The sequence below is a fragment of the Leucoraja erinacea genome, chromosome 27 (genome assembly GCF_028641065.1).
Source record: "Leucoraja erinacea ecotype New England chromosome 27, Leri_hhj_1, whole genome shotgun sequence".
In the NCBI taxonomy this organism is placed as follows: domain Eukaryota; kingdom Metazoa; phylum Chordata; class Chondrichthyes; order Rajiformes; family Rajidae; genus Leucoraja; species Leucoraja erinaceus.
Genome location: NC_073403.1, coordinates 462,255 through 488,013, shown reverse-complemented (window position 1 = coordinate 488,013; position 25,759 = coordinate 462,255). Strand labels below are relative to the sequence as shown.

Here is a 25,759-nt window from a genome sequence, read left to right as displayed (position 1 = left end):
GGTCATGTTTGACTAATCTTCTTGAATTTTTTGAAGAGGTTACTAGGGAAATTGACGAGGGTAAAGCAGTGGATGTTATCTATATGGACTTTAGTAAGGCCTTTGACAAGGTTCCTCATGGAAGGTTGGTTAAGAAGGTTCAACTGTTGGGTATAAATGCAGGAATAGCAAGATGGATTCAACAGTGGCTGAATGGGAGAAGCCAGAGGGTAATGGTGGATGGCTGTTTATCGGGTTGGAGGCAGGTGACTAGTGGGGTGCCTCAGGGATCTGTGTTGGGTCCTTTGTTGTTTGTCATGTACATCAATGATCTGGATGAAGGGGTGGTAAATTGGATTAGTAAGTATGCAGATGATACTAAGATAGGGGGTGTTGTGGATAATGAAGAGGATTTCCAAAGTCTAAAGAGTGATTTAGGCCATTTGGAAAAATGGGCTGAAAGATGGCAGATGGAGTTCAATGCTGATAAATGTGAGGTGCTACACCTTGGCAGGACAAATCAAAATAGGACGTGCATGGTAAATGGTAGGGAATTGAAGAATACAGTTGAACAGAGGGATCTGGGTATAACCATGCATAGTTCCTTGAAGGTGGAATCTCATATAGATAGGGTGGTAAAGAAAGCTTTTGGTATGCTAGCCTTTATAAATCAGAGCATTGAGTATAGAAGCTGGGATGTAATGTTAAAATTGTACAAGGCATTGGTGAGACCAAATCTGGAGTATGGTGTACAATTTTGGTCGCCCAATTATAGGAAGGATGTCAACAAAATAGAGAGAGTGCAGAGGAGATTTACTAGAATGTTGCCTGGGTTTCAACAACTAAGTTACAGAGATAGGTTGAATAAGTTAGGTCTTTATTCTCTGGAGCGCAGAAGGTTAAGGGGGGACCTGATAGAGGTCTTTAAAATGATGAGAGGGATAGACAGAGTTGATGTGGACAAGCTTTTCCCTTTGAGAATAGGGAAGATTCAAACAAGAGGACATGACTTCAGAATTAAGGGACAGAAGTTTAGGGGTAATATGAGGGGGAACTTCTTTACGCAGAGAGTGGTAGCGGTGTGGAATGAGCTCCCAGTGGAAGTGGTGGAGGCAGGTTCATTGGTATCATTTAAAAATAAATTGGATAGGCATATGGATGAGAAGGGAATGGAGGGTTATGGTATGAGTGCAGGCAGGTGGGACTAAGGGGAAAAAAATTTGTTCGGCACGGACTTGTAGGGCCGAGATGGCCTGTTTCCGTGCTGTAATTGTTATATGGTTATATGGTTAACGGCCACAGTAACTAACAGTAACGGTCACGGTAATGCCCACAGTAACAGTAACAGCCACAGTAACAGTAACAGTAACGGCCACAGTAACGGCCACAGTAACGGCCACAGTAACGGCCACAGTAACGGCCACAGTAACAGCCACAGTAACTGCTGGAAGATCAATGCTGACGGGTTTTAAGAGCCGACACAGGAGGTGGTGCTCAGCCAACAGCCCACAGCCCGTCTGATGACTCCTACCCACAGGAGCGGAATGCCAATGGTGCCTGTCAGCCCTGACATCCACACACAGCCCTGTGAAGACACTCTTGGTTCCTTTACTACAAACACTGAATTGGATGAGCATTTGCAGGACTCAGAAATAATAAATCAAAATACAAGTGTTCTTGGACTGCAAGCATGCCCACTAGGCAAGGTTAAAGTAAAGCCACAGGCGTATGAAGACCAGTCACACATAAGGTGCAACGCAACCATGTTGAGAGTCCAGCAAATAGGCAACAACGTCTATGGAATCTTCAGGGTCTCACAATCATTTACAGCCCAAACAATCAAGCTCTCCCGTTCCACTAACGGCAAGAAGAGAGGGAAGCTTATTATCAACGGATGGGTCCATGTTGCAGAACTCTGCCTTAACACAAGTGTCCTTGACTCCATTCCAGACCTGGACTTCATCCAACAACACTACCTGCTGCAAGCTCGCCACCACCTCGGCTCGGCAGCAGGAGCAGGTGCTTTTGATGCAGACAAAACCCACGCTGAAGTTTTACATCTTGACGGAAAGGTTCTTCCACCATGAATCCACAGTCTCTACCCCAACCTTGGGAAGCAGGCAGCATGCCAAGAGATTTCAGTCACTGCATGTGGAACTACCTTCAACAATGAAACACGTCTGACCACAGTACAGGAATCTTCCTGCTCTCCAGAAGCAAATCAAATAGAAGAGACATGTGGGGAGAGCATCAACACTGCATATAGCCTTTTGCCAACCGGACACAAGTCTTTGACTGTCAACTGAGGGGGCTTGTGAAGGCTTCTTCTCAGATTTGTTTGGCTATTCTCATCCTCCATCTGTATGTGGTGTAGGCTTCAGAAGTGATTGTGAGAGGCTAGCTGGTTTAACTGAGGTGAGCAAACATGACAGTGAAGAGCAGTAACCAGGAGATCAATATTCAAGTGACACAGATTTTTGGTGGAAAGTCTGTTTGCTGAGACACAGCTAATTGGTAGAAAGACAAGATTTGAGCTGAGGAAACATTCTTCCAGGTAAAGAATGTTGGAGGTCTGGAATTTGCTGCCTGAAGGTAAAGTGGCAGCAAATCCCCAAGCGTAACAAGTGCAAGGATGAGCATGTTATTAGCCACAAGTTGGGATGTGAGTGGAAGCCATGTTAACCAAACACAGTGGGCCAAACAACCTCCTTCTGAGCTCTTCCATCATGGGAACTTACTCCATGACATGTGGCTGGTGGCCCATTACCTCAGGGTACAGATTGGTGGAGGCGTGAGGGTCGAGGCCTGGATTGCAGGCTACGGTTATAAGCATTACCCAGAGGTGTACATGCATGGAACACCAAGTGTCCTGACTTGCCGGCCACAGTGGACAGTTTCTGAATCAGACAAGGCTCTCTAGATCTGTGGAGCAGACACAGTTGGTTATGTATGTGACAGGAGGAGGAGCAGTAGCGACTGGGACCAGAGGCTCTAGTGATCACATCATACTCGCAAGCTGATAAGACAACAATATTCCAGAGAAGCAAGTCAACCACAGGGCAGGTTTATTGAACAGCTGCACAGGAGGCTGCAGATGTTGGAACCTGGAGCACAAAGCAAACTGCTGAAGGAACTCAATGCGTTTCCCCAAACATCGACCATCCATTCACCTCCGTCCACAGATGTTGCCAAGCCCATTGAGTTCCTCCAGCACCTTGGTTTTTTGTTAACAAATGGTTCCACTGATTCTGGGATTGGGGATATTGTATAGATAAAGTTTCTGGTAAATTCAAAGTACAAAGTTCCTGCAAATATCTAACCTGTGAATAATTAATCTGGAGAACCACCCTCTATTAAAACAACGAGTTGTAAACAGACCTCTGGCCACAGACACCCAGTGCATGAGCTCACACCTGCCCAGGTACTTTTTTCATGCAACTAAATGGAGATCACTAGCAGAGATTAATACTCAGGCTAGCAGAGTCAGAGCTGTACAGCATGGTCCTTCAGCCCACCTTGTCCATACTAGTCCCTTATGCCTGCATTTGGCCCATCATAATCCTACATCTGTCCAAATGTCTTTTAAAAGTCGGAATTGTATCCACTTCTGTAGCTTCCTTTGGCAACATTGCAGATACGGACTATCCTCCGAGTGAAAAACAGAGTTGCTCCTCTTGCCTTAAGCCTAAACCCTCTAATTTTGGAATCCTCTACCCTGGAAAAAAAGATGATGAGCATACATTTGATCCCTGCCCCTCATGATCTTATACACCTCAATAAGGTCACCACAGCCTCTCACGCTCCAGCCTTTCCAACCTCTCCCCATCACTCAATCCACTGACCAGATAACATCCTGGCCAATAGGTTCTGCACCCTTTCCAACAAAATGACATCCTCCCTATACTTGGGTGAGCAGAACAGCACACAGAACTGCAAGCGTGGTCTCACCAACGACTAGTACAGCTGCATGTTGATGTCCCAACGTTTGCGCTCAATACTCTTCCCAATGAAGGCAAGTGTGCCAGATGCCTTCTCAGATTCAGATTCAGATTCAATTTTAATTGTCATTGTCAGTGTACAGTACAGAGACAACGAAATGCATTCTCCACACTGTCCACCTGACTCACCACACTCAGAGAAGTGTGCACCTGTACTTCCACATCTCTCTGCTCTACAACACTCTCCACATCTTGACCACTTACTGTGCAAGTCCTGCCCTGGTTTGACATTCCAAAGTGCAACACCTCAAACGTGTCACCTTCCCAAGTGACCACAGTGGTGTGGTAAACTTAGATATCTTCCTCACTGCCATCCAATGTTGGTCTTATCTGCAAAATGTACAAATAATGTTATCGACATTGTCATCCTAAACTTTAATGCCGTTAACAAACAACAGAGCACTCAGCATCGCTCCCAGTGGCTCCCCACTGGTGACAGAGAAACAGCCCTTGACACAAATCCTGTGACTCCTTCCTCCAAGACAGTATTGAATCCAATTAGACAGCTCATCTTGGATTCCATGTGCACTAGTCTTCCTTGCTTGACTGATTAGTTAGCATTCAAAACAAAGCTTGTCACTGTACCTCGGTGCACAGAGCAATCAAAAACCTCTACACATCTGTCCACTAATTCATACGGATTATTGGGAAGTTGAAAATACAGTCTCATCGCAGTGATGGTCCCCTTCTTGTTTCTACGTTCTACCCACAAAGCCTCACTGGACAATCCCCCAAGAATATCCTATCTGACGACTGTAGGTATGTTCTCCCTGATCACAAAGGCAACACCTCCCGACTTTCTCACCTGCATTTCTCACGCCTGCAGCATCTATACCCTGCCACACTGAGCTGCCAGTCCTGTCCATCTCTCAGCCATGTTTCTGATCTGCCTATAATATCCGAGACCCTGACTTCTTCTGCCTTACCTGTGGAGCCTCCAGCATTGAAATGAACACGATATAAAGCACTGGTCTTCCTGCTCTGCCCTGCACCTGCTTGTGCTGTCTGCTAACTTTGTTTGTCTGACTACAGCATTAGTCCCCAACTTCTCATCTGCTTCCTGCTGTTGTGGGACACTCCCCCCAACCAATCTAGTTCAAATATACCCAGAGACGCACCAATCTCCCTCGCAGAATACCGTTCCCCCCCCACCCCCCCGTTCAGATGCACCCCATGCACAGGCCACCTCTGAGACATCCCAATAATCTTCCATGTGCTGCTTTTAACCTCTTTGCTAACTGGCTACATTCATTCTGCCGGATCTTACCCGTTTTCCTTCCTATCGCACGTACCGATGTGCACAATGACCTCTGGCCGCTCCCCCTCCCCCTCCCCCTTGAGTATGTTCCAAGGAAGTGGAGGAACAGGGTGAGCCAGTCGTACAGACCGGCCCAACCACTGCACCAACAACACACAGGAGGCCCAAAGAGCTGCACGGAACAAACAACCTCATTAAAAACTGGCTAAACCAGGAGTTGCACGAGTGGAGTGCTGCAGCATTCCGTCCCCCACCAGCGAGCTGGCAGGCCCTTCTTTTGTCAGTGGCACAAAGCAGCGGCGAAGCTGGTATCGGACAGATCAAGTATCGAGTCAGGCATTGTAAGGGAAATCAGAGCTACAGCTGAGGCCCACAGACCTCCACCGAGAACCTGGTGATGTCCCCACAACACACAAACCAGGAGCAGGGGGCAGTTGTACCCCCTTAAGCGTGTTCTACATTCAAAAAGATGGTGGCCATTCCACCCACAACTCCCTGCTGTTCCAAAACTACTCTCACCCTCAATTATATCTACAGCTCTTTGGGATAAAGAACTGCAGAGATTCATTACTTTAGGAGAAGTTCCTACTTATTTTAGTCTTGTCAATGTTTCCTGATGGTGAGCAATGACTCTTGGCCCATGATTAACGCCTCGGGACCAGCTCTGGACGCTATAATTAAGGTGCACGACTGTGAGCCCACCAACAACCAGCAAACCATGGCAGCGACTGGCACAGTCAGCTGGCATCCCCAATCCAAACTATACCCGAGGACCACAGAGAGCTTTGCTCATTTATTTACACTTACATTGCAGGCAATACACTGAGTAAAGTTGGGGAGTAGTAAGCGCCATCATATGAGGAATGATGGGGAACTCTATCTTCCCTTTGCTCGACAGATTGTACTTGAGTTTGACTTGGTTGTATTATCTGATCTTGATGTATGTTTGCTGTACCTTGGTATATGTGACAATAACAAACCTAAATGTAAAGATGAACAGCAGCACTGCCATTTATTGCCCAACAAACATTCAAAGCAGAAATGATATCAGTGCTTGGGTCAGGTAGCAGCTGTAATGGGAGAATGATCAGACTGTTCACCAGAGCATCAGCCTGCACGGATGCTGACTCACTCTCTGGCAATGCCTGGTCTGTTGATATTCCTGGTGTGTTCCAGCACTGCCAGTAGTTGCTCGATGTACAGGCACCTTCACTGCTCTGACTGGCAGACATGAGGTGAATCCACCCACTTCTCCCAGTCACCACCAAGCCATTATACACTGTAATGGATCGATTGTAATCATGTTTCTGCTGACGGGATAGTACGCAACAAAAGCTTTTCACTGTACCTTGGTACACGTGACAATAAACCAAACTAAACAAGCGACATCACACACAGCCAATTTGTGACCACACAGGCATGGAATAACAACAGGGTCACTGTCGATCGTGGAGAACCTTGGCCTGGCAGTCGGGGGGAGAGGCGGATAATCGCCTGTGAAATAGTGCCATTGGCTTTGTACCTGAGTGAACAGACAAGGCCACCGTGCGGTTCACATCCCAATGCGGGAAACACTGCAACAGTCCCTCAGTACTGCAGGGACGGTCTCGATTTGTGGCAGAGCCACTTTTAAACATGTGAAACAATCCCTCATTGATCACACAGCATCTAATTACAGGGCACAAAGGGCATAAAAAGGCAGCCATCCTATCGGCACTGTTTGTACGATTTAAAAATTAACTTTTCAAGGACACCTATGATGAGCCTCCCCTTCAACTGCAAAACATCTACTGGTGCCTCGAGCCAGGAGTTGGCCATAAGCCTGTGTTGATGAACGAGGTTCACCCACGGTATATCGCAGCTTTGCCTGCACCGGCAGGCAGTGAGATACCATCAACATCGCTGGTCACCAGTAAAGCCGAGGGCACTGATCCAGCTTCAACACAGGACTGAACTATGCAACAAACACTAACGCCAGTGCAATGGAATAAATAATTCACCAAATCACTGCTTGCCCAGACCACACTCCCGTTAGAACACAAACCTATCTGTTCTCCATTTCAAACTCCACCTGTTTCCATCTGTCTGACTGTGGCTCCAATACACTCAATGTTCTGACAAAACCCGAATCATTTTGTCGAGCACCTCCACTCAGTCCGCATAAACCTACCTGATCTCCTGGTTGCTAAACACTTTAACTCCCCCTCCCATACTGACATTTCTGTCTTGGGGCCCCCTCCATTGTCACAGTGAGACCCAATACAAATTGGAGGAACAGCACCTTATATTTTGTTTGGGCACCTTACACCCCAGCAGGATGAATATTGACCTCTGACTTCAAGTAACCTTTGCTCTCCATCCCTCCCCCTTTCCCAGTTCTCCCACCAGTCTGAGTGTCCTCCATTACATTTTATCTGTTTGCCTTCTCCTCGCCAACAATGGTCTATTCTACATTGTCCTTGATCTTTATCCTATTTGCCTTGTTTTCAAGCCCTATACTTCCTTATCTCTGTATCTCCCTCGACTCAGTCTGAAGAAGTCTTAACCCGAAACATCACCCATTCCTTCTCTCCAGAGATGCTGCCTGTCCAACTGAGTTACTCCAACATTTTGTGTCTATTCTCAGTTTAAACCAGCATCTGCAATTCCTTCCTACACAAAACCTGAATCCTGGCATCTGATATCCCAGCCCAGACCATTCCAACACATGCAGTCATAACCTAATCTTTTCACCGTAAACCTGCACTCATCAGAATTTCGGCGGCTTGTGTGTTAACTCATCTCTTATCCCAGTTTTCTGACCTGCACAAGTTCCACTCCGGCAGCAGCCTGACTTTCAACTGCACAAACATCCAGGCAAAGACTCCATATCTCTCTGGACTAATTTCACACCTACCATCGGGAAGAAGGTTCAGCAGCCAGGAAACTATGGCCACCAGGTTCAAGAACAGCTTTGTCCCAACAACAATCAGGCCCTTGGATCCAGAACTGGCTTTCTGATAGAAGAACGAGGGGTGTGGTGAAAGGGTTATGGGCTGTGAGGAAGGCGGTCAAGGTTTGCATCGGGATATAGATCAACTATAGAGATGGGCAGAGAAATGGCAGATTGAATGTAATTCGAGCAAGTCTAAGGCGTTGCACTTTGGGAGGTTCAATGTAAGGGGAAAAGATACAATTATTTGCATGATTCTTAGCAGCAGCGATGAACAGGATGATCTTGGGGTCCAAGTCATGAGAGTGGCAAAACAAGTTGATACAGTAGTAAAGAAGGCATATGGTATGCTTGCCTTCATTGGTCGGGGGCATTGAGTAGTAGAATCAGGAAGTCAATCAGGAAGCTTTATAGAACTTTGTTTAGGACATATTTGGAGAATTGCGTGCAGTTCTAGTCACCTCATTACAGGAAGGATGCGGAGGCTTTGGGAAGAGTGCAGAGGTGTTTCACCAGCACGATGATGCCTGGATTAGAAGGTATTAGCTACAGGGAGAGGTTGGACAGACTTGAATTGTTTTTTCTGGCATGCCGGAGTTGTGGGGTGACCTAGTATAAATATATTAAAATTATGAGAGGCAGAGATATAGTAAACAGTGAGAACATATTTCCCAGGATGGAAATATCAAATACTAGAGGTGTTAGCTTTAAGGGAGAGAGGAAAAGTTTGAAGGAGATGTGCAGGGCAAGTTGTTTACACACAGGGGGGGTGGGTGCTTGGCACCCTCTGACTGGGGTGGTGGTGTAGGCAAATATAATTGTGGCATTTAAGAGGCTTTGGGATAGACTCAGGGAATGGAGGGATATGGATGATGTGCAGTCAGGTAAGAGTCGTTCTTGGCATCATGTTTGGCACAGACATTGTGGGACGAAGGGCCTGTTGCTGTTCTGTATTGTTCTACATTCTTGAACACTACACAACACTAACCTCAACAACTAAGAACTTCTGCAGCCTGTCTTTGGTGGCACTGAGGACTTTGTTTTTTTTTTTGCGCGTATTAAGTTTCATTATTTATTGATTATTTTTGTAATTATATATAATCTGGGTGTATTGCATTCACAGGCATCTTAAGTTGGTGTAGGTAATAATTTCATTGGTCCGTTGTCAGTACATGTGGCAATGAAACTCTCCTGACCTCCAGTCTCATGCCACCCCTCCAGACATTAACCATGCCAACATAACCACAGACATGTCATCACCTCCGTCACACTCTGCCCTTTACGCACATGCAGAGGCCACGTTGTCACACATAACAATATGTGTTCATCTACTTGACACACAGATGACACAGAACTTCTTCGCTCGGGGGTTAGGGAATTGATGGGATTTTATACCCACTTACGTTATAGAGTCAGTGAGTGCAGAGAAGGTTCAGATGGAATGAATTTCAGCAACTGGGGTTGTTAATGATTCTGTGGAGCAGAGTGAGATTGTAGTGATGGTGGAGCAGTGCAAGGGCTGAAGGGCCTACTGCATTAATGGGAATGTCCAAGGGACAGGGCTGAGGGTCTGAAGGGCGCAGGGTGCAGAGAGGCAGGGTGGAGGGAGGGGGCAGGGTGGGGATGGGGGCAGTGCGGAGGGGCAGGGTGGGCAGGGTGAGGGGGTGACAGGGTGTAGGGAGGGCAAGGCGGAAGGGTGGAAGGGCGGAAGGGGGAAGGCAGGGTGGCATGATGGGGGTGGGGGCGAGCCAAGGGACAATCCCAGACCTTTGACCACCCACTCCAATCCCATTTGCCCACATTAGGACCATATCCTTTAACCATTGCAGTGTCTGACTGCGAGTGTGTCTTCCTCCACCACACTGAGGTCTCGACACAGAACCACTCTCCCTCAAACCTACACCCACGGGCTTTGCCCCACCTCTCTGACAGGCATCTCCACCCTGCCGCAATCAGCCTGAAGAACGACTTCGGCAGAATGTGCCGGAGTAACAGCGGGTCAGAGCTGCAGCGTCTCTGGACAACACGGACCGGACCTTCTCCTGACTGACTGGAGCCAGGGGGGGGGGAGAGAAGGGGGGGGGAGGGAGAGAAGAGGGGGGGGAGGAAGAGAAGGGGGGGGGGTGGGAGAGAAGGGGGGGAGGGGGGGAGAGAAGGGGGGGGGGAGGCGGGCGGAGAGAAGGGGGGGGGGGGGAGAAGGGGGGGGAGGAGAGAAGGGGGGGGAGGGGGAGAAGAAGGGGGGGAGAAGGGGGGGAGGGGAGGAGGAGGAGAAGGGGGAAGGAGGAGAAGGGGGGGGGGGGAGAGGGGGGGAGAAGGGGGGGAGGGGAGAGGGGGGGGGGGGAGAGATGGGAGGGGAAGGGGGAGAGGGGGAGAAGGGGAGGGGGGAGGAGGGGGGGGGGGGGGAGAGGGGGGGAGGGGGGGGGGGGGGGGGGGAGGGGGGGGGGGGGGGGGGGGGGGGGGGGAGGGGGGAGGGGGGGGGGGGGGAGGGGGGGAAGGGGGGGGGGGGGGAGAGGGGGGGGGGGGGGGGAGAGGGGGGGGAGGGGGGGGGGGGGGGGGGGGGGGGGGGGGGGGGGAGGGGGGGAGGGGGAGGGGGGGGGGAGAGGGGGGGGGGTGGGAAGGGAGAAGGGGGAGCGGGAGAAACTTCACCCATTCATCCCCGGCCCTCACACACACACACCCCCCGGCCCAGGCCCCCACTCACCCCCACCACCCCCACAACCACTAACACCCCCCCCCCCCCCACCAATCCCACACACTAACACCCCCACCCACCCAACAACCCCCACACACACCCCCCACCACAACACCCCACTCAACCACCCACCACCCGGGCCAACCATCCCCCCCGGGGGCCCCACCCACCACACACAGCCCACCCCTCACTAATCACTCACCAGCCGCCGGGGGCTCCGGGCCGCGACGCTCGAAGCCACATCTTCGCGCCGACGCCGCCCGCCGGCCGGGCCTGACTTCCGGCTGTGGGCGGGTCTGTACGCTCCGCCATCCGGGGGGGGGGCTCTACGGCGGCACGGAACTCGCGCGGCGCCGGAACCTCTGCATAGGGGGCGGGGGGAGCGGTGTGCGCGGCGCGCCGGAAGGGCGGCGCGGGCCCGGAGAGAGGAGCCTCGGCCTGGGGCCCAGGCCGAATCCTGCCTCCGCTGGCCGGGCCTCGGCCCCTCGGGCTGGAGCTCCCGCTGCTCCTGCTCTGTTGGGTCTGCGGCGGCCCGCCCGCCCGCTGCTCGCAGGGCTGACCGGGAAACCTACTACTAGCACACACCACCACGTGTGCACGGCAATGCACATTCAGCGGAATCGCAACTGCCACCGGGGGGCCGCGCTGGGGAACTACCGTCCGCTCGGCGCCCAGCGTCTAGACATGCGGCTGACAGGTGCGGACCCCCCCACCAACACAGACACACCCCATACCACACACACATCCCCCCCCCCCCCACACACACACACACACACACACACATCCCCCCCACACACCCACCCCCCCCCCACAGAGACACACACCCCCCCCCCACACACACACCACCCCCACAGGGACCCACACCGCCCCGACACACAAATTCCCCACCCCCCCCCCCACAGAGACACCCCCCCCCCCACACACCCCTCCCCCACACCCACACGCGACACACAAGCCCCCTCCGACACACATCACCCCCCCCCCACAGGGACACACATCAGCCCCACCCAGCCCCCCCCGTCCATCACAGAACACCCCCCCCCCTAACACACCCACCAGGGACACAACGCGACACACATCACACACACCCCCACAAGGGACACACCTCCACATCCCCCCCCCATCCTCACACACACCCCTCCCCTTCAACAGGGACCCCCCCACACACACCCCCACAGGGACCCACCCCTCCACACACACACCCCTCGCCCCCACAGTGACACACCCCTCCCCACGGGACACACACCCCATCGGAGACTCGCCGGGACACTACCCCCCCTTCCCAGTACAAACCCTCTATCGGACACACACCCCTCCCGTGAACCCACTACCCCTCACTGAGGACCAGACCAAATGTGTAAGAAGGAACTGCAGATGCTGGTTTAAACCGAAGATGTTTCGGGTCGAGACCATTCTTCAGAGGAAACGTCAATCCATTCCTTCTCTCCAGAGATGCTGCCTGTCCCGCTGTGTTACTCCAGCATTTGGTGTCTACCTTCACCCCTCACTGGGGACAGTCTCCGAGACACATTTCACGATACGCACACTTCCTTATGGGGTACACCACACTCTTTCCACCTGCCACAGGGACCCTTCACTCCCCTCATCCCGGGGACCCTTCACCACCCCCCCCCCCCCCATCCCAGGGACCCTTCACCAGGATCTGTGACCCTGGACCCATCTCCCACTCTTTGCCCCCCCCCCCCCCCCCAAGATCTTGGCCTGCACCCCACAAGGTTCTGATGATCAACTTCCAACAACCAGTGATTCCCGCTGCTGTGATTACAGTCAGTCAGAGCTTTCCTTATTCCCGTTGACTTGGACCTTACTCCTGGTTACTGATCCACCTCCATCCTGTCCTCTTTGTTCAGACCTGGTGGTGTTGGGTCCTGACAGCTGTTATTCCATATTGAGCTTTAATACCTGACTATTGGCCGGTTAATGGCTGCTTTATTTCTGAGAAATGAATCTATATTGTAGTGTGTGATCATTGGAGCTGTGTTGAGATAAAGTTTGTGTGTTTATGCTGGCAGGCTGGAGCTGTGCGGATGATTGCCAATATGACTGTATGTGGGCCACTGTGGGTGTGTATCTCACAGAGGGACACAAGGTGCCTCAGTTTCATGGCAAGGTAATGAGAAACAGTGCATTTGGAGACCCACCCTTTCCTATTGAGTCAAATGCAGCCTGTTTTGTCTGTTCTGTTGCAAATATCCTCTTATTTTATGGAGACAGAGCTTATACCAGGGCAGTCTGGGTCTTTCCATGGAGCCCCTCATTCCAACTTGAGCTTTAGCTGGCAGAGGCACCCACCCAGCCAGCATTGCCCTTGGCAGGACAGGGGACAGTGTGTGAGGGCAGGGGACAGCATGTGGGGGTGTAGTAGTGGTCAGAGGCAGGGTGTGGGAGAGGATGGAGAACGGATGGGGAGGGAGGGCGGGTTGTTCCTGCACAGTGGGGGGGGGTGGGGGGAGGTGAGTGTGGGTTAGGGTGTGTGTGAGGTGAAGTGTGGTGGATCAGTGTACGTGACCTCCTGACTGATGCTCCCTCTCTTCCTCCTGTAGTGGCCCTTCTATCGGTTCCTCTGCTTCCAGGAGCCGGCCTCAGCCATTGCCTCCATGCTGAATTTACTGGCCAACCTACTGATGCTGGCCCGGTACCGGGCAGCAGTGCCCACCGAGTGCCCCATGTACCACACCTGTGTGTCCTTTGCCATTGTAAGCAAACCGCCATCCCCGCGCTCTGCTCTCCGCGTAACGCCTGCTAGTGGCAAAGCCCCTCTGTGTGTGGGCTGTTGTATGCTGGGGGAGGGGGGGGTTGTACCCTGACGATGGCGTTGCCCTGGCGACCGCATTGCCACTGTGTGTGGCACGTGGGGAGGGAATGTTCTGCGCTCTGGCCGTGGAGGTTTGGGCACCATCCTGCCCCTGGCCTTGTCCGAGATGAAACCATAGCCGCTCGCTGAGTAAGCAGTTGGTGGAAGGCGATGTTGACCGCAGTGTATCCCCAGTGAGGGAGACGGGATGGAGGGGGCAACTTTGACCGGGCACTGTGCGCTGGGCACTGCCCTGTCCTGCAGTGTATCCCCAGTGAGGGAGACGGGATGGAGGGGGCGGTCACACTGCTCTGGGAACGGTCCTGACAAACCCTGCTCCACACCGCGGGATGATGGGAGAGTGCGGAGGGGAAGGGAACCTCCACACTAACGGTGAGTGGAGCTGTTCCATGCATGATCAAGTGTTTTGTCACCTCTCTCTCACAGGTCACCCTCAACGCCTGGGTCTGGTCCACTGTGTTCCACACTCGGGACACTGCACTAACAGAGGTGAGTACCAGAGCCCAGCGCTTCCACCCTGCTCCCACTCACTCAATGTTGCTGCATTTACCCTCATTTTAATTTTGCAGAAAATGGATTACTTCTGTGCCTCGGCCGCTGTGCTTTACTCCATCTACCTGTGCTGTGTGCGGTGAGTGTTGTGTGTCAAGTCCTCCCTCCCTCCCTCCCTCCCTCCCGCCTCTGTGGGCCCACAAACGGGTGGTGAGGAGGGGTGGGGATGGAGGCTGGAGTGGAGGTTGGGAGGAGGGTGGGGTCTGCCTGACAAATGGCTCTGGGACACACAAAGGCATGGTGTTGTTTGCCAGGGCAGCTGGTGTTTCAGCCGTAGATGTCTCTCTGTTGCTGCTTGCTGACCTCTTCTGGTTTGATAGTCACGGTGTTTGATACAGCTCCCTGTACACAAACAACTTGGTGTACTGCTTCTCCTGTGGAATCCTTTCTCCTGACTTGCATGTCCCTAGCACAGGAGATGGAGCATCAGGATTTACTTTAGAGATACAGCACTGAAACAGGCCCTTCAGCCCACCGAGTCCACGCCGACCAGTGATCACCCCACACACTAACACTATCCTACACACTAGAGACAATTTATAATTTTACAGAAGCCAATTAACCAAATAAATGTCGTGTCTCTGGAATGTGTGGGGAAACCAGAGCACCCGGAGAAAACCCACGCAGTCACAGGGAGAACGTATAAATACTGTACACACATCACCCGCAGTCAGGATTGAACCTGGGTCTCTGGCGCAGTGAGGCATCTCTGTATAATGTGAGGCATCTCTGTGTGATGTGGGCATCTCTGTATAATGTGAGGCATCTCTGTGTGTGATGTGGGGTCTCTGTGTGATGTGGGGTCTCTGTGTGTGATGTGGGGTCTCTGTGTGTGATGTGGGGTCTCTGTGTGATGTGGGGTCTCTGTGTGTGATGTGGGGTCTCTGTGTGTGATGTGGGGTCTGTGTGTGTGATGTGGGGTCTCTCTGTGTGATGTGGGGTCTCTGTGTGTGTGGGGTCTCTGTGTGTGATGTGGGGTCTCTGTGTGTGGTGTGGGGTCTCTGTGTGATGTGGGGTCTCTGTGTGTGATGTGGGGTCTCTGTACGATGTGGGGTCTCTGTGTGTGTGTGATGTGGGGTCTCTGTGTGTGGTGATGTGGGGTCTCTATGTGATGTGGGGTCTCTCTGTACGATGTGGGGTCTCTCTCTGTGTGATGTGGGGTTCTGTGTGTGTGATGTGGGGGTCTCTGTGTGTGATGTGGGGTCTCTGTGTGATGTGGGGGGTCTCTGTGTGTGATGTGGGGTCTCTGTGTGTGATGTGGGGTCTCTATGTGATGTGGGGTCCCTCTGTACGATGTGGGGTCTCTCTCTGTGTGATGTGGGGTCTCTGTGTGGTGATGTGGGGTCTCTGTGTGATGTGGGGTCTCTGTGTGTGATGTGGGGTCTCTGTGTGTGATGTGGGGTCTCTGTACGATGTGGGGTCTCTCTGTACGATGTGGGGTCTCTGTACGATGTGGGGTCTCTGTGTGTGTGATGTGGGGTCTCTGTGGTGTGATGTGGGGTCTCTGTACGATGTGGGGTCTCTGTGTGTGATGTGGGGTCTCTGTGTGTGATGTGGGGTCTCTGTGTGTGATGTGGGGTCTCTCTGTGTGATGTGGGGTCTCTGTGTGTGATGTGGGGTCTCTGTGTGTGATGTGGGGTCTGTGTGTGTGATGTGGGGTCTCTGTGTGTGATGTGGGGTCTTGTACGATGTGGGGTCTCTGTACGATGTGGGGTCTCTGTGTGTGATGTGGGGTCTCTGTGTGTGATGTGGGGTCTGTGTGTGTGATGTGGGGTCTCTGTACGATGTGGTGGTCTCTGTGTGTGATGTGGGGTCTCTGTGTGTGATGTGGGGTCTCTGTGTGTGATGTGGGGTCTCTGTGTGTGATGTGGGGTCTCTGTGTGTGATGTGGGGGGTCTATGTACGATATGGGGTCTCTGTGTGTGATGTGGGGTCTCTGTGTGTGATGTGGGGTCTCTGTGTGTGATGTGGGGTCTCTGTACAATGTGCCTGTCACACACGGACTGCTGCCATCCCTGGTCATGGTGTGTTTCCTCACCAGAACGGTGGGCCTGCATCGCCCCTGGGTGGCCAGTCTCTTTGGAACGCTGCTCATTGTGCTGTTCACCGGCCACGTCTGGTATCTTACCTACATCCGCTTTGACTACGGATACAACATGACCGCCAACGTGTTAATAGGTAATGAGAGCAGGGGGTGGGGAGGTGACGGGAGGCCATGCAGAGTTACTGTGCAGTGGCTGATGGAGCTGCCACTGGGCATTGATGTTTCCCCCACTGTACTGTGTCTCCAGGCCTGTTCAACGTGTTGTGGTGGCTGGGCTGGTGTTTGAGGAACCGCCGACGCCTGCCCTACGTGTGGAAGTGCGCAGCGGTGGTGGTGATGCTGCACGGACTGGCGCTGCTCGAGCTGCTCGACTTCCCGCCGCTGCTGTGGGTGCTGGATGCCCACGCTGCCTGGCACTTCAGTACTATCCCTGTACCCTTCCTGTTCTACAGGTCAGTGTGGGCAACGTCGCAGCTGCTTCGACCCTTCGCTCCGCCCCCCTCCTACTGCCCCCCCCCCCTCACTGTCCCACCCCCCACCCCACCCCAACCTAACGTCACAGCCCCCCCCCCCTTGCTCCGCCCCCCCCCACTGCCCACCCCCCACCCCAACCCTAACGTCCCGTCGCAGCTTCCGACCCCCCCCCCCTCCACCGGCTCTGCTCCTACTGCCCCCCCCCCCCCCTCTCCACCGCCCCCTCCTACAACCCCCCCCCCCCCCCCCCACTGCCCCAGTCCCACCTCTACTGTGGGTGCTGGATGCCCACGCAACCTGGCACTTCAGCACCATCCCCGTACCCTTCCTCTTTTACAGTGTGGGCAGTGTCGCAGCTCCCAACTCCTCCGTCCCGCCCCTCCCCCAGCTCTCTCTCACCCTGGCAAAACCTGCCTCCTCCAACCTGCCCCCCTTCAAGCCAAACTTTATTTTACACGGAAGGTGTTGGGGGGGCTGGAACCTGCTGCCGGGGATGGGGGTGAAGGCTGATATACGATTGTGGGGTTTAAGAGACTCTTGGACAGGGACATGGATACGGAGGGATATGGATCACACGCTTGCAGATAAGAATTGGTTTAGGCATCGTGCACAACACAGGCAATGTGGGCTGAAGGGCCTGTTCCTGTGCTGTACCTCTATGTTCTCTGCCTGATGTAGGGGCAGCAGTAACTGCCACGTGAGCCCACGAGCGGTGCCAGCAAGTGTGGGCCGATACTGCTCACACAGAGAGACTGCCGTCACACTGTGACCCCCCCGCAGCCTCCAGTCTGGGCATCTGTGTGGCACTAACTCCTCATACTGGAGTTACAGAGGCAGGACCCGGTGCTACAAACGTTGCAGCATTATAGTGGAAGGGGATTTCAGTGCCTGTGACCAACTTTGTATTGATCAGCAGTGAAACGGCAGTGTGATCATATATTAACTGTCACTCTCTGCCCTCTCCACCTGCCCCTGCCCGCCCTCTGCCCTCTCCCTGCCCTCTGCCCCCTCCATAACCCTGCCCTCTGCCCTCTGAACCTGCCCTCTCCCTGACCCTGCCTTCTAACCCTCCCCCTGACCCTGCCCTCTAACGCTACCCTCTGACCTTGCCCTCTACCCTCTGACCCTACCCTCTAACCTCTGCCCCTTCCCGCAGCTTCCTGGTGGATGACAGCCTGCAGCTTCTGGCTGTGAGGGGAGGTTACCGCAAGGAGGAGTAACGCGGAAACTGGCCTGAGGACCGAGGGTGACACCTACCGGATTCACCACTCCCACGCGGGACCTTTGTGTGTGTGTGTGTGTGTCCGTGTATACCGGGCTGTACATGCGTGTGTGTGTCCCCGTGTATACCGGGCTGTACATGCGTGTGTGTGTCCCCGTGTATATCGGGCTGTACATGCGTGTGTGTGTGTCCGTGTATACGGGGCTGTACATGTGTGTGTGTCCGTGTATACCGGGCTGTACATGCACATGTGTGTGTCCGTGTATACCGGGCTGTACATGCATGTGTGTGTGTCCGTGTATACCGGGCTGTACATGTGTGTGTGTCCGTGTATACCGGGCGGTACATGCGTGTGTGTGTCCCCCCCGTGTATACGGAGTACATGCGTGTGGGTCCCGTGTATACCGGGCAGTACATGTGTGTGGGTCCGTGTAATACCGGGGGCTGTACATGCATGTGTGTGTGTCCGTGTATATACCGGGCTGTACGTGTGTGTGTGTGTGTCCGTGTGTACCGGGCTGTACATGCGTGTGTGTGTGTGTCCGTGTATACTGGGCCCTGTGCCTCGTGCCACTGTTGATGCTGCTGCCGGTGGGAACCACGTCTACAGCGTGACATCCTGTCTGATGCTTTCACGTCTGGGTCCTCACCCCCCCCACCCCCCCCCTCTCCACTCCTGGGGTCCCCCGCAGTCAGCACAGTCCACCCACTGCATTACTGCCGCCCCACCCCCTCGCAGTCTAATCGCCCCAGCACTTCCCCGCTCCCGCCCCCCCCCCCCCCCCCCCCTCCTCTCCTCCACCTGTGTCCCCATCCCCCCCCCCCCCCTCCCTCCCACCCCTCCACAGCCACACTCCTCCTCAGTATCAGAGACCCGGGCCAGGCACCAGCACATTCTCCAGCCACTAAACTGAATGTCAGGAATATATTGAAGGACTTCAATAAACGAGTACATTTCTGTGACGGATGTGTTTTGTAGCTGGGTCAGGATGTTGGTTTGTTCACCTCAGTGTAGTGAGGCCCTTCGGCCCACAGGTGCCACCAGCGCTGTGGGTGGTGGGGAGGAATCGGAGTGGATGGATGGGGAGGGGGTTAGTGGGTGTGTGTGGGGAGGTCTGGGGTGGCTATGTGGGGAGGGGGCGTGTGGGGAGGGGGCTAGCGGTGGAGTTGCTGCCTGACAGCGCCAGAGACCCGTGTTTGGTGCAAAAACGGGACAAGCAGACTATTATCTAAATGGTGGCCGATTGGGAAAGGGGGAGACTGCAGCGAGGACCTGGGTGTCATGGTACACCAGTCATTGAAGGTAGGGCATGCAGGTGCAGCAGGCAGTAAAGAAAAGCGAATGGTATGTTAGCTTTCATTGCAAAAGGATTTGAGTATAGGAGCAGAGAGGTTCTACTGCAGTTGTACAGGGTCTTGGTGAGACCACACCTGGAGTATTGCGTACAGTTTTGGTCTCCAAATGTGAGGAAGGACATTATTGCCATAGAGGGAGTGCAGAGACGGTTCACCAGACTGATTCCTGGGATGTCAGGACTGTCTTATGAAGAAAGACTGGATAGACTTGGTTTATACTCTCTAGAATTTAGAAGATTGAGAGGGGATCTTATAGAAACTTACAAAATTCTTAAGGGGTTGGACAGGCTAGATGCAGGAAGATTGTTCCCGATGTTGGGGAAGTCCAGGACAAGGGGGTCACAGCTTAAGGATAAGGGGGAAATCCTTTAAAACCGAGATGAGAGGAGAACTTTTTTCACACAGAGAGTGGTGAATCTCTGGAACTCTCTGCCACAGAGGGTAGTTGAGGCCAGTTCATTGGCTATATTTAAGAGGGAGTTAGATGTGGCCCTAGTGGCTAAGGGGATCAGAGGGTATGGAGAGAAGGCAGGTACGGGATACTAAGTTGGATGATCAGCCATGATCATATTAAATGGCGGTGCAGGCTCGAAGGGCCGAATGGCCTACTCCTGCACCTAATTTCTATGTTTCTATGTTTCTATGAAGGGCGTGACAGCAGCCCCCGTCCACCCCCCCACCCCACCCCCCCCCCCCCCCCCCCCCCCCCCCCCCCCCCCCCCCCCCACCCCCCCCCCCCCCCCCCCCCCCCCCCCCCCCCCCCCACGCACTCCCACTCCAAAGACATATAGGTTTGTAGGTTAATTGGCTTGGTGTAAATGTAAATTGTCCCCAGTGTGTGTAGTATTATTGTGCGGAGATCGCTGGGCGGTGTGGGCCTGTTTACGCGCTGTATCTCTAAAGGTTCTCCGGCAGTCTGTGATGTGTCTGAGTCTCCATGAGTTTTAACTCTGCCTTTATTCTGTACAACCTCACACCATGTCGTGTTCACACACACACACACGCGAGGCGGGTGAAGCTTTGTAAGCAGCGCATTGAGCAAGGCCGGACACAGCTGGACACATTGCACAAAGTCACAACACGTTGCAATTACACACAGCTGGACAGCGCGCCGGGGTGCAGGGCCATCCCTCCACTACACGGGTGCTGCAGTTACGAGGAGGGGAGGGTTTAGTTTCCGGGCCAAGGCGTAGAAACAATAAAGACCGGGAGCCGCTGGCGGCTGCGGTGCGGATCAGGAGCGGTGGCTGAGCCTTTCCCGGTCCGGGCTGGGTCAGTAATGCGCTCCATGTGGCTCGGCAGTAAGCGCATGGACACATAGATACAATAAACAAAGTTGCCTACAGTGTGCCAGACCCCGGGCGCTCCCTGATGCGCCCCCCGACCGGGGAGGGGAGAGGGAGGGGGGGGGGGGGGGTGGTTGTGATTGGGGGGAGAGGGTTACGTGTGCGCCGAGGTACAGTGGAAAGCATTTGCTATCCAGTCAAGAGCCGATACGTGAGCAGACTGCAGGGGTGGAGGGAACCTAGGAAAGGGGGAGGAGACAGATGGGATTGCAGGCAGGGGATGGGCAGAGTGGTCTAAGGGGAGTATATACTCTTTCCCTGCATTGTGAATGGGAGAGAGGGTAGCGCCGCTCACAGCTTCTGAGCCTGGAGGTAAAAGACGCCGCTCACATCGTCCACGCCGGTCTGTAGCTCGGGCGGCATGTTGTAGGTTTTGAAGACGCGGATGTTGTACCCAGCGTTGCCCACCGCCTCCCGCACATAAGCCTCATCGAGCGGGACCACGGGGAGCTTGGCCTCGCCCGCCAGGTAATAGGACTCGCCCAGCGCGCCGACCATCAGCAGCGAGCCGCCGGGTCTCAGCAACGACGTGATGTTGGCCAGCGCCTGCTGCAGCGCCTCCTTATCCCGGCACACCGACTCCAGACAGAAGGTGGTGGTGATGGCATCCACCGGCTCCAGCAGTCGCGGCTGCAGCGGCTGCAACTGCGTGATGTCGCAGTGGTACACCTCCTTAATCCTCTCCCTCATCCGCTGCTGCATCGTCTGCCACTGGTCCCTGCGCGAACATCACCCGTCAGTAGCTGGTCCCCGCCGCCACCGCCACCCCAGCGATCCTCCCCCCCCCCCCCCCGCGAGCTCCCCCCCCCCACCCCAGCGAGCCTCCCCCCCCCCCCAGCCCCCCCCCCCCCCCCCGCGAGTCTCCCCCCACCCCCCCCACCCCCCCTCCCCCCCCCCACCCCCCCCCCCCCACCCCCCCCCCCCCCCCCACCCACCCCCCCCCCCCCCCCCACTCCCCCCCCCCCCCCTCCCCCCCCCCCCCCCCCCCCCTCCCACCCCCCCCCCCCCCCCCCCCACCCCCCCCCCCCCCCCCCCCCCCCCCCCCCCCCCCCCCCCCCCCCCCCACCCCCCCCCCCCCCCCACCACCCCCCCCCCCCCCCACCACCCCCCCCCCCCCCCCCCCCCCCCCTCCCCCCCACCCCCCCCCCCCCCCGCGAGCCCCCCCCACCCCCCCCCCGCGAGCCTCCCCACCCACGCGAGTCCCGCACTGACCCAGCATTCTCTGAGATAAATCCACCATCTCTGTCTTCAACAGGTGACTCCTAGTCATAGAGTGATACAGCGTGGAAACAGGCCCTTCGGCCCAACATGCCACACCGGACTGTATCACTCTAAACCTGTCCTATCCCTGCACCTGTCCAATGTGTATTACACTTTGTATTAGCAGCTGTTCCTTATTTTTAATTACTTCAGGTTCTCGGTTCTCCCACAAGAAACATCTTCCCACAACTCACCCTGTCGACGCTCCTCGGGTTCGATCCTGGCCTCAGAGGCTGTCTGCGTGGAGTTTGCACGTTATCACCGTGACCGCGTGGGTTTGCTCCGGGTGCTCCGGTGTCCTCCCACATTCCCAAGATTTGCGGGTGTGTGTAGGCTAATCGGCCTTCTGTAAATTGTCTCGAGTGGGCAGGGAGTGGGTGATCGGCATGGATTCCGATCGTCCTACACTGACGTCTGCATTGACCCCTGCACTGACCCCTGCACTGACCCCTGTAGTGAACCCTGCACTGACCCCATGCATTGACCCCTGTAGTGACCCCTGCACTGACCCGGGCAGTGACCCCTGCACTGACCTCTGCACTGACCCCTGCATTAACCTTTGCACTGACCCCTGTCCTGACCCTTGCAGTGACCCCTGTAGTGACCCTTGCAGTGACCCCTGCACTGACCCCTGCACTGACCCCTGCAGTGACCCCAGGACCACTCACCTCTTGCCCTCCAGGCCACACACGTACTTGATGAAGGGGCTCCAGTCGAAGGCACCGGGTTCCCCGCGCAACCAGCGCCGCAGCTCCTCCCGGTTCACCTCCAGATAGTCAGACATGATGACGGAGCCGAACCAGTCACAGGCGCTGATCACCTGGTAGAAGGTGGGTCCGGAGCCGATGTCCAGCAGCGTCGCCCCTCGGATCTCCCCTACACACACAAGGCGTCCCAGTCACAGACAACCCGTGGACCGGGGCTATTCCTCCACCCCCTCAGCCCACCCTGCCCCCCCCCCCCCCCCCGCCGCACCCACCGACAACACTGACCCGCACACCACCCCACTGACCCCACCATCACAGTACCAGTTCACACCATCCTGCACTGACCCCACGGTCCAGCTGCTCCCTCCTGTGGCGCTGCGGGGACCGGGCATCCCACACACTCTGCAGCCTCCCAGGCCACTGGACGTCTCTGCCCCGCCCCACTGACACCGGACCACTGATGTCCCTGGTCCACGCTGCCAACTCTGCCCCTCCTGCAGTCACTGAAGGTCATTGACCCTTCTTTGTGTCTCCGGCCACACTGACCCCTCCCTGTGCCCGGCGCTGTTCCTCACCTGTGGAGAACGAGGCTGCGAAGCAGCGGAGTTTCCATGGCACAACGCTGTCCTCCCGCTCAAAGTTTGCCCTGGGCGACGTGTAATTGTTCTGTAGGTAAGCCCGAGGGTTGAAGAGTTGGTACCCGTCAGCACCCTGTGCCATCCTCACCGTGGCACGCTGGCACTGCCCAGGGAATCTGCACTGACCACTGCACTCCCCAGCCAGTCTGTCGTGGCCACTGGCTCTGCCCAGAGGACATACAGTGACCACTGCACTGCACTGACCAGCGGCTCAGCAGAGTGACCACTGGTTACCCACTAGGCCGTGCTGGAAGGAGAGAGCGCTCTGCAACAGAGGACCAATGCTGTGGCATTTATACGCTGTGAGTACATCAGCGCTGTGGGGCAGGTTCAGAATGATTTCATTATCCAGGTTAAGGACCCTGGTAAACAGCGTTATCAGTGATGGAAATCAGTGGCAACCTTCGGGCTGAGCATAAATCTATGTGAATGTCGTGTGGACGCGGCGCAGTTTATCAGCAGCGGATGAGAGCCAAGTGTTTAATTGTTGTATCCACCAGGACCGGAACTCCGCCATTCTGACTCGCTGCTGCTTGACGAACAACAGAAATAAATCCAAAACAATCAATAATGCGCCACATTACCAGATACACAGCATGGAAACAGGCCCTTCGGCCCAACTTGCCCACACCGACCAATATGTCCCATCATCACTAGTCTCCAGAGATGCTGTCTGACCCGCTGAGTTACTCCAGCGTTTTGTGTCTATCTACACTAGTCCCACCTGCAGGCCTTTGGCCCTTATCCCTCGAAACTTGTCCTATCGAGATATCAAGTAAACGGAGCACAAACTGAAGCCGAGGTTAGTGTTGTGCAGGGGCCTGGTGGTCGCTGGGCAAAAGCTGCTCTTGGACCTGGAGGTCACGGTTGTCAGATTCCAGAACCTTCTTCCCGATGGTTGCAGCGAGATGTGAGCGTGGGCAGGGCGGCGAGACCCTTCTTCAGGCTGGTTAGTTCGGTCTGAAAAAGGGTCTCGACCCGAAACGTCTCCAGAGATGCTGCCTGTCCCGCTGAGTTACTCCAGCATGTTGTGTCTATCTCTGGGTAGTTTTCTAAATCTCCTCAGAGGTTGAGGTATTGGTGGTCATGGTGTGGCTCTGCACCAATGTGCCGGGCCCGGGTTTGGACAGTTCGGGCCGGTATCAGCGGCTGTGGATGTAGTGGCCAGGCCCGGGTTTGGACAGTTCGGGCCGGTATCAGCGGCTGTGGATGTAGTGGCCAGGCCCGGGTTTGGACAGTTCGGGCCGGTATCAGCGGCTGTGGATGTAGTGGCCCGGGCCCGGGTTTGGACAGTTCGGGCCGGTTTAGGACGGGGCCGGTATCAGCGGCTGTGGATGTAGTGGCCCGGCCCGGCCCTGCACCCGCTGACATGGCAGAAAACACCTGCAGGGACTTCTCTATCATTTATTATATTGTTTACAATGTTTACATATTCTGTGGTGCCGCTGCAAGCAACTGGGACACGTGACAATAAAACACTCTTGCCTCTCGTCTCTTCAATTATACATTTCCCAGTTAGGCCGGTGAGTTGAACGGGACCAGGGCCCGGTGTGGCAGTGAGGATGGAACTGGGGTCAGTGTGTCAGTGGTCATCTGTCCTGGGTCAGTGTGTCAGGCGTCATAATGTCAGGGGTCATAGTGTCAAGGGTTAGGGGGTCAGAGTGTCAGGGTCAGTGTGTCAAGGTCAGAGTGTCAGGGGTTAGGGGGTCAGAGTGTCAGGGGTTAGGGGGTCAGGGTGTCAGGGTCAGAGTTCAGGGTTTAGGGGGTCAGAGTGTCAGGGTTCTGGGTTACTGTCCTAAGCCACTCTCTGTGTCTCCAGTCCAGTCTCTGTGTGTTCTGGGTGCGTTGTGAGTAGTTGTCCCGCTCTGTGATGGCACTCCCCCCCCAACCCCCCCCCCCCCCCTCACTCTCCCATCCCCACCCCCCACCCCCCACCCCCACCCCCCCACCCCCCACCGCTCACTCTCCCCATCCCCGCTCAGCCTCAGCTCCAGGAGAATGTAATCATCTCTGGTTATCAGTTTAACACAGAAATAACCAGACGTGGCTTTCAACAGGTCGCTGTGGTTATAATGAACAGATGTAACAAAGAGCAGGAAGGGCCATTCAGACGCGGTAACGTGGTTAGATGAGGCCACGCTGACTATCTGTGTACCAACATATCACAATCTAACCAGACTTCCCAGCGCAGATGGAAAGCAGAGCGGGGGGAACTAATACAGTTAGAGTATTTTATAGATGAGACCATTGTCAGAGGCGGAGAGCGCTGTCTGATTCCAGGAGGGAATGCTGCCATTGGCGATGACCGCTCCACATTCGCTCTTCATTTGACGCCGATGTTCCCTCACACACACACCGCACATTTCACCGTTTATTAGATTCCAAATCAAGCTCAACTTTGTGATGAAACTTGCATTTGGCGTCAGTGGATTATTATCTCCAGGCACCTCCAGGGGATGGGGGGG

At 54.8% G+C, this 25,759-nt stretch overlaps 3 protein-coding genes across 3 annotated transcripts in view; 1 reads left to right on the top strand and 2 right to left on the bottom strand.

Annotated features, from left to right (window-relative positions):
- The window catches only part of erbb2 (erb-b2 receptor tyrosine kinase 2), a 40,718-nt gene extending 35,702 nt beyond the window's left edge, over nucleotides 1–5,016 (bottom strand). The window contains 2 exon segments of the mRNA XM_055656751.1: nucleotides 4,182–4,307; nucleotides 4,904–5,016. The gene's annotated coding sequence lies outside the window, so the exon portion shown is untranslated.
- An 859-nt stretch (nucleotides 5,017–5,875) lies between these two features.
- On the top strand, nucleotides 5,876–18,343 carry pgap3 (post-GPI attachment to proteins phospholipase 3). Its single transcript, XM_055656701.1, is given in 10 exon segments — nucleotides 5,876–5,971; nucleotides 11,230–11,472; nucleotides 11,475–11,556; nucleotides 12,893–12,990; nucleotides 13,424–13,576; nucleotides 14,122–14,184; nucleotides 14,265–14,326; nucleotides 16,289–16,425; nucleotides 16,539–16,743; nucleotides 17,922–18,343. Coding segments are annotated over 10 exon segments (1,203 nt in total). The 3' UTR covers nucleotides 17,986–18,343.
- A 2,440-nt stretch (nucleotides 18,344–20,783) lies between these two features.
- Nucleotides 20,784–24,721, bottom strand: LOC129710061 (phenylethanolamine N-methyltransferase-like). Its single transcript, XM_055656750.1, has 3 exons — nucleotides 23,232–24,721; nucleotides 22,618–22,825; nucleotides 20,784–21,407 (listed from the first exon to the last, which is right to left on the bottom strand). Exons 1-3 carry the CDS (start codon nucleotides 23,374–23,376, stop codon nucleotides 20,981–20,983), a joined length of 780 nt encoding a protein of 259 aa, XP_055512725.1. The 5' UTR covers nucleotides 23,377–24,721; the 3' UTR covers nucleotides 20,784–20,980.
- Between the last annotated feature and the right edge of the window lie 1,038 nt (nucleotides 24,722–25,759).

Bases quoted from the DNA above. Each gene is read 5' to 3' on its own strand.
- LOC129710061 (XM_055656750.1), bottom strand. From the start codon at position 23,376: ATGGCACAGGGTGCTGACGGGTACCAACTCTTCAACCCTCGGGCTTAC. The intron at 22,826-23,231 runs GTGAGGAACAGC...TTGTGTGTGTAG, and splicing joins CGCAGCCTCGTTCTCCACAG to GGGAGATCCGAGGGGCGACG. The intron at 21,408-22,617 runs GTGAGTGGTCCT...ATGTTCGCGCAG, and splicing joins TGTGGCCTGGAGGGCAAGAG to GGACCAGTGGCAGACGATGC.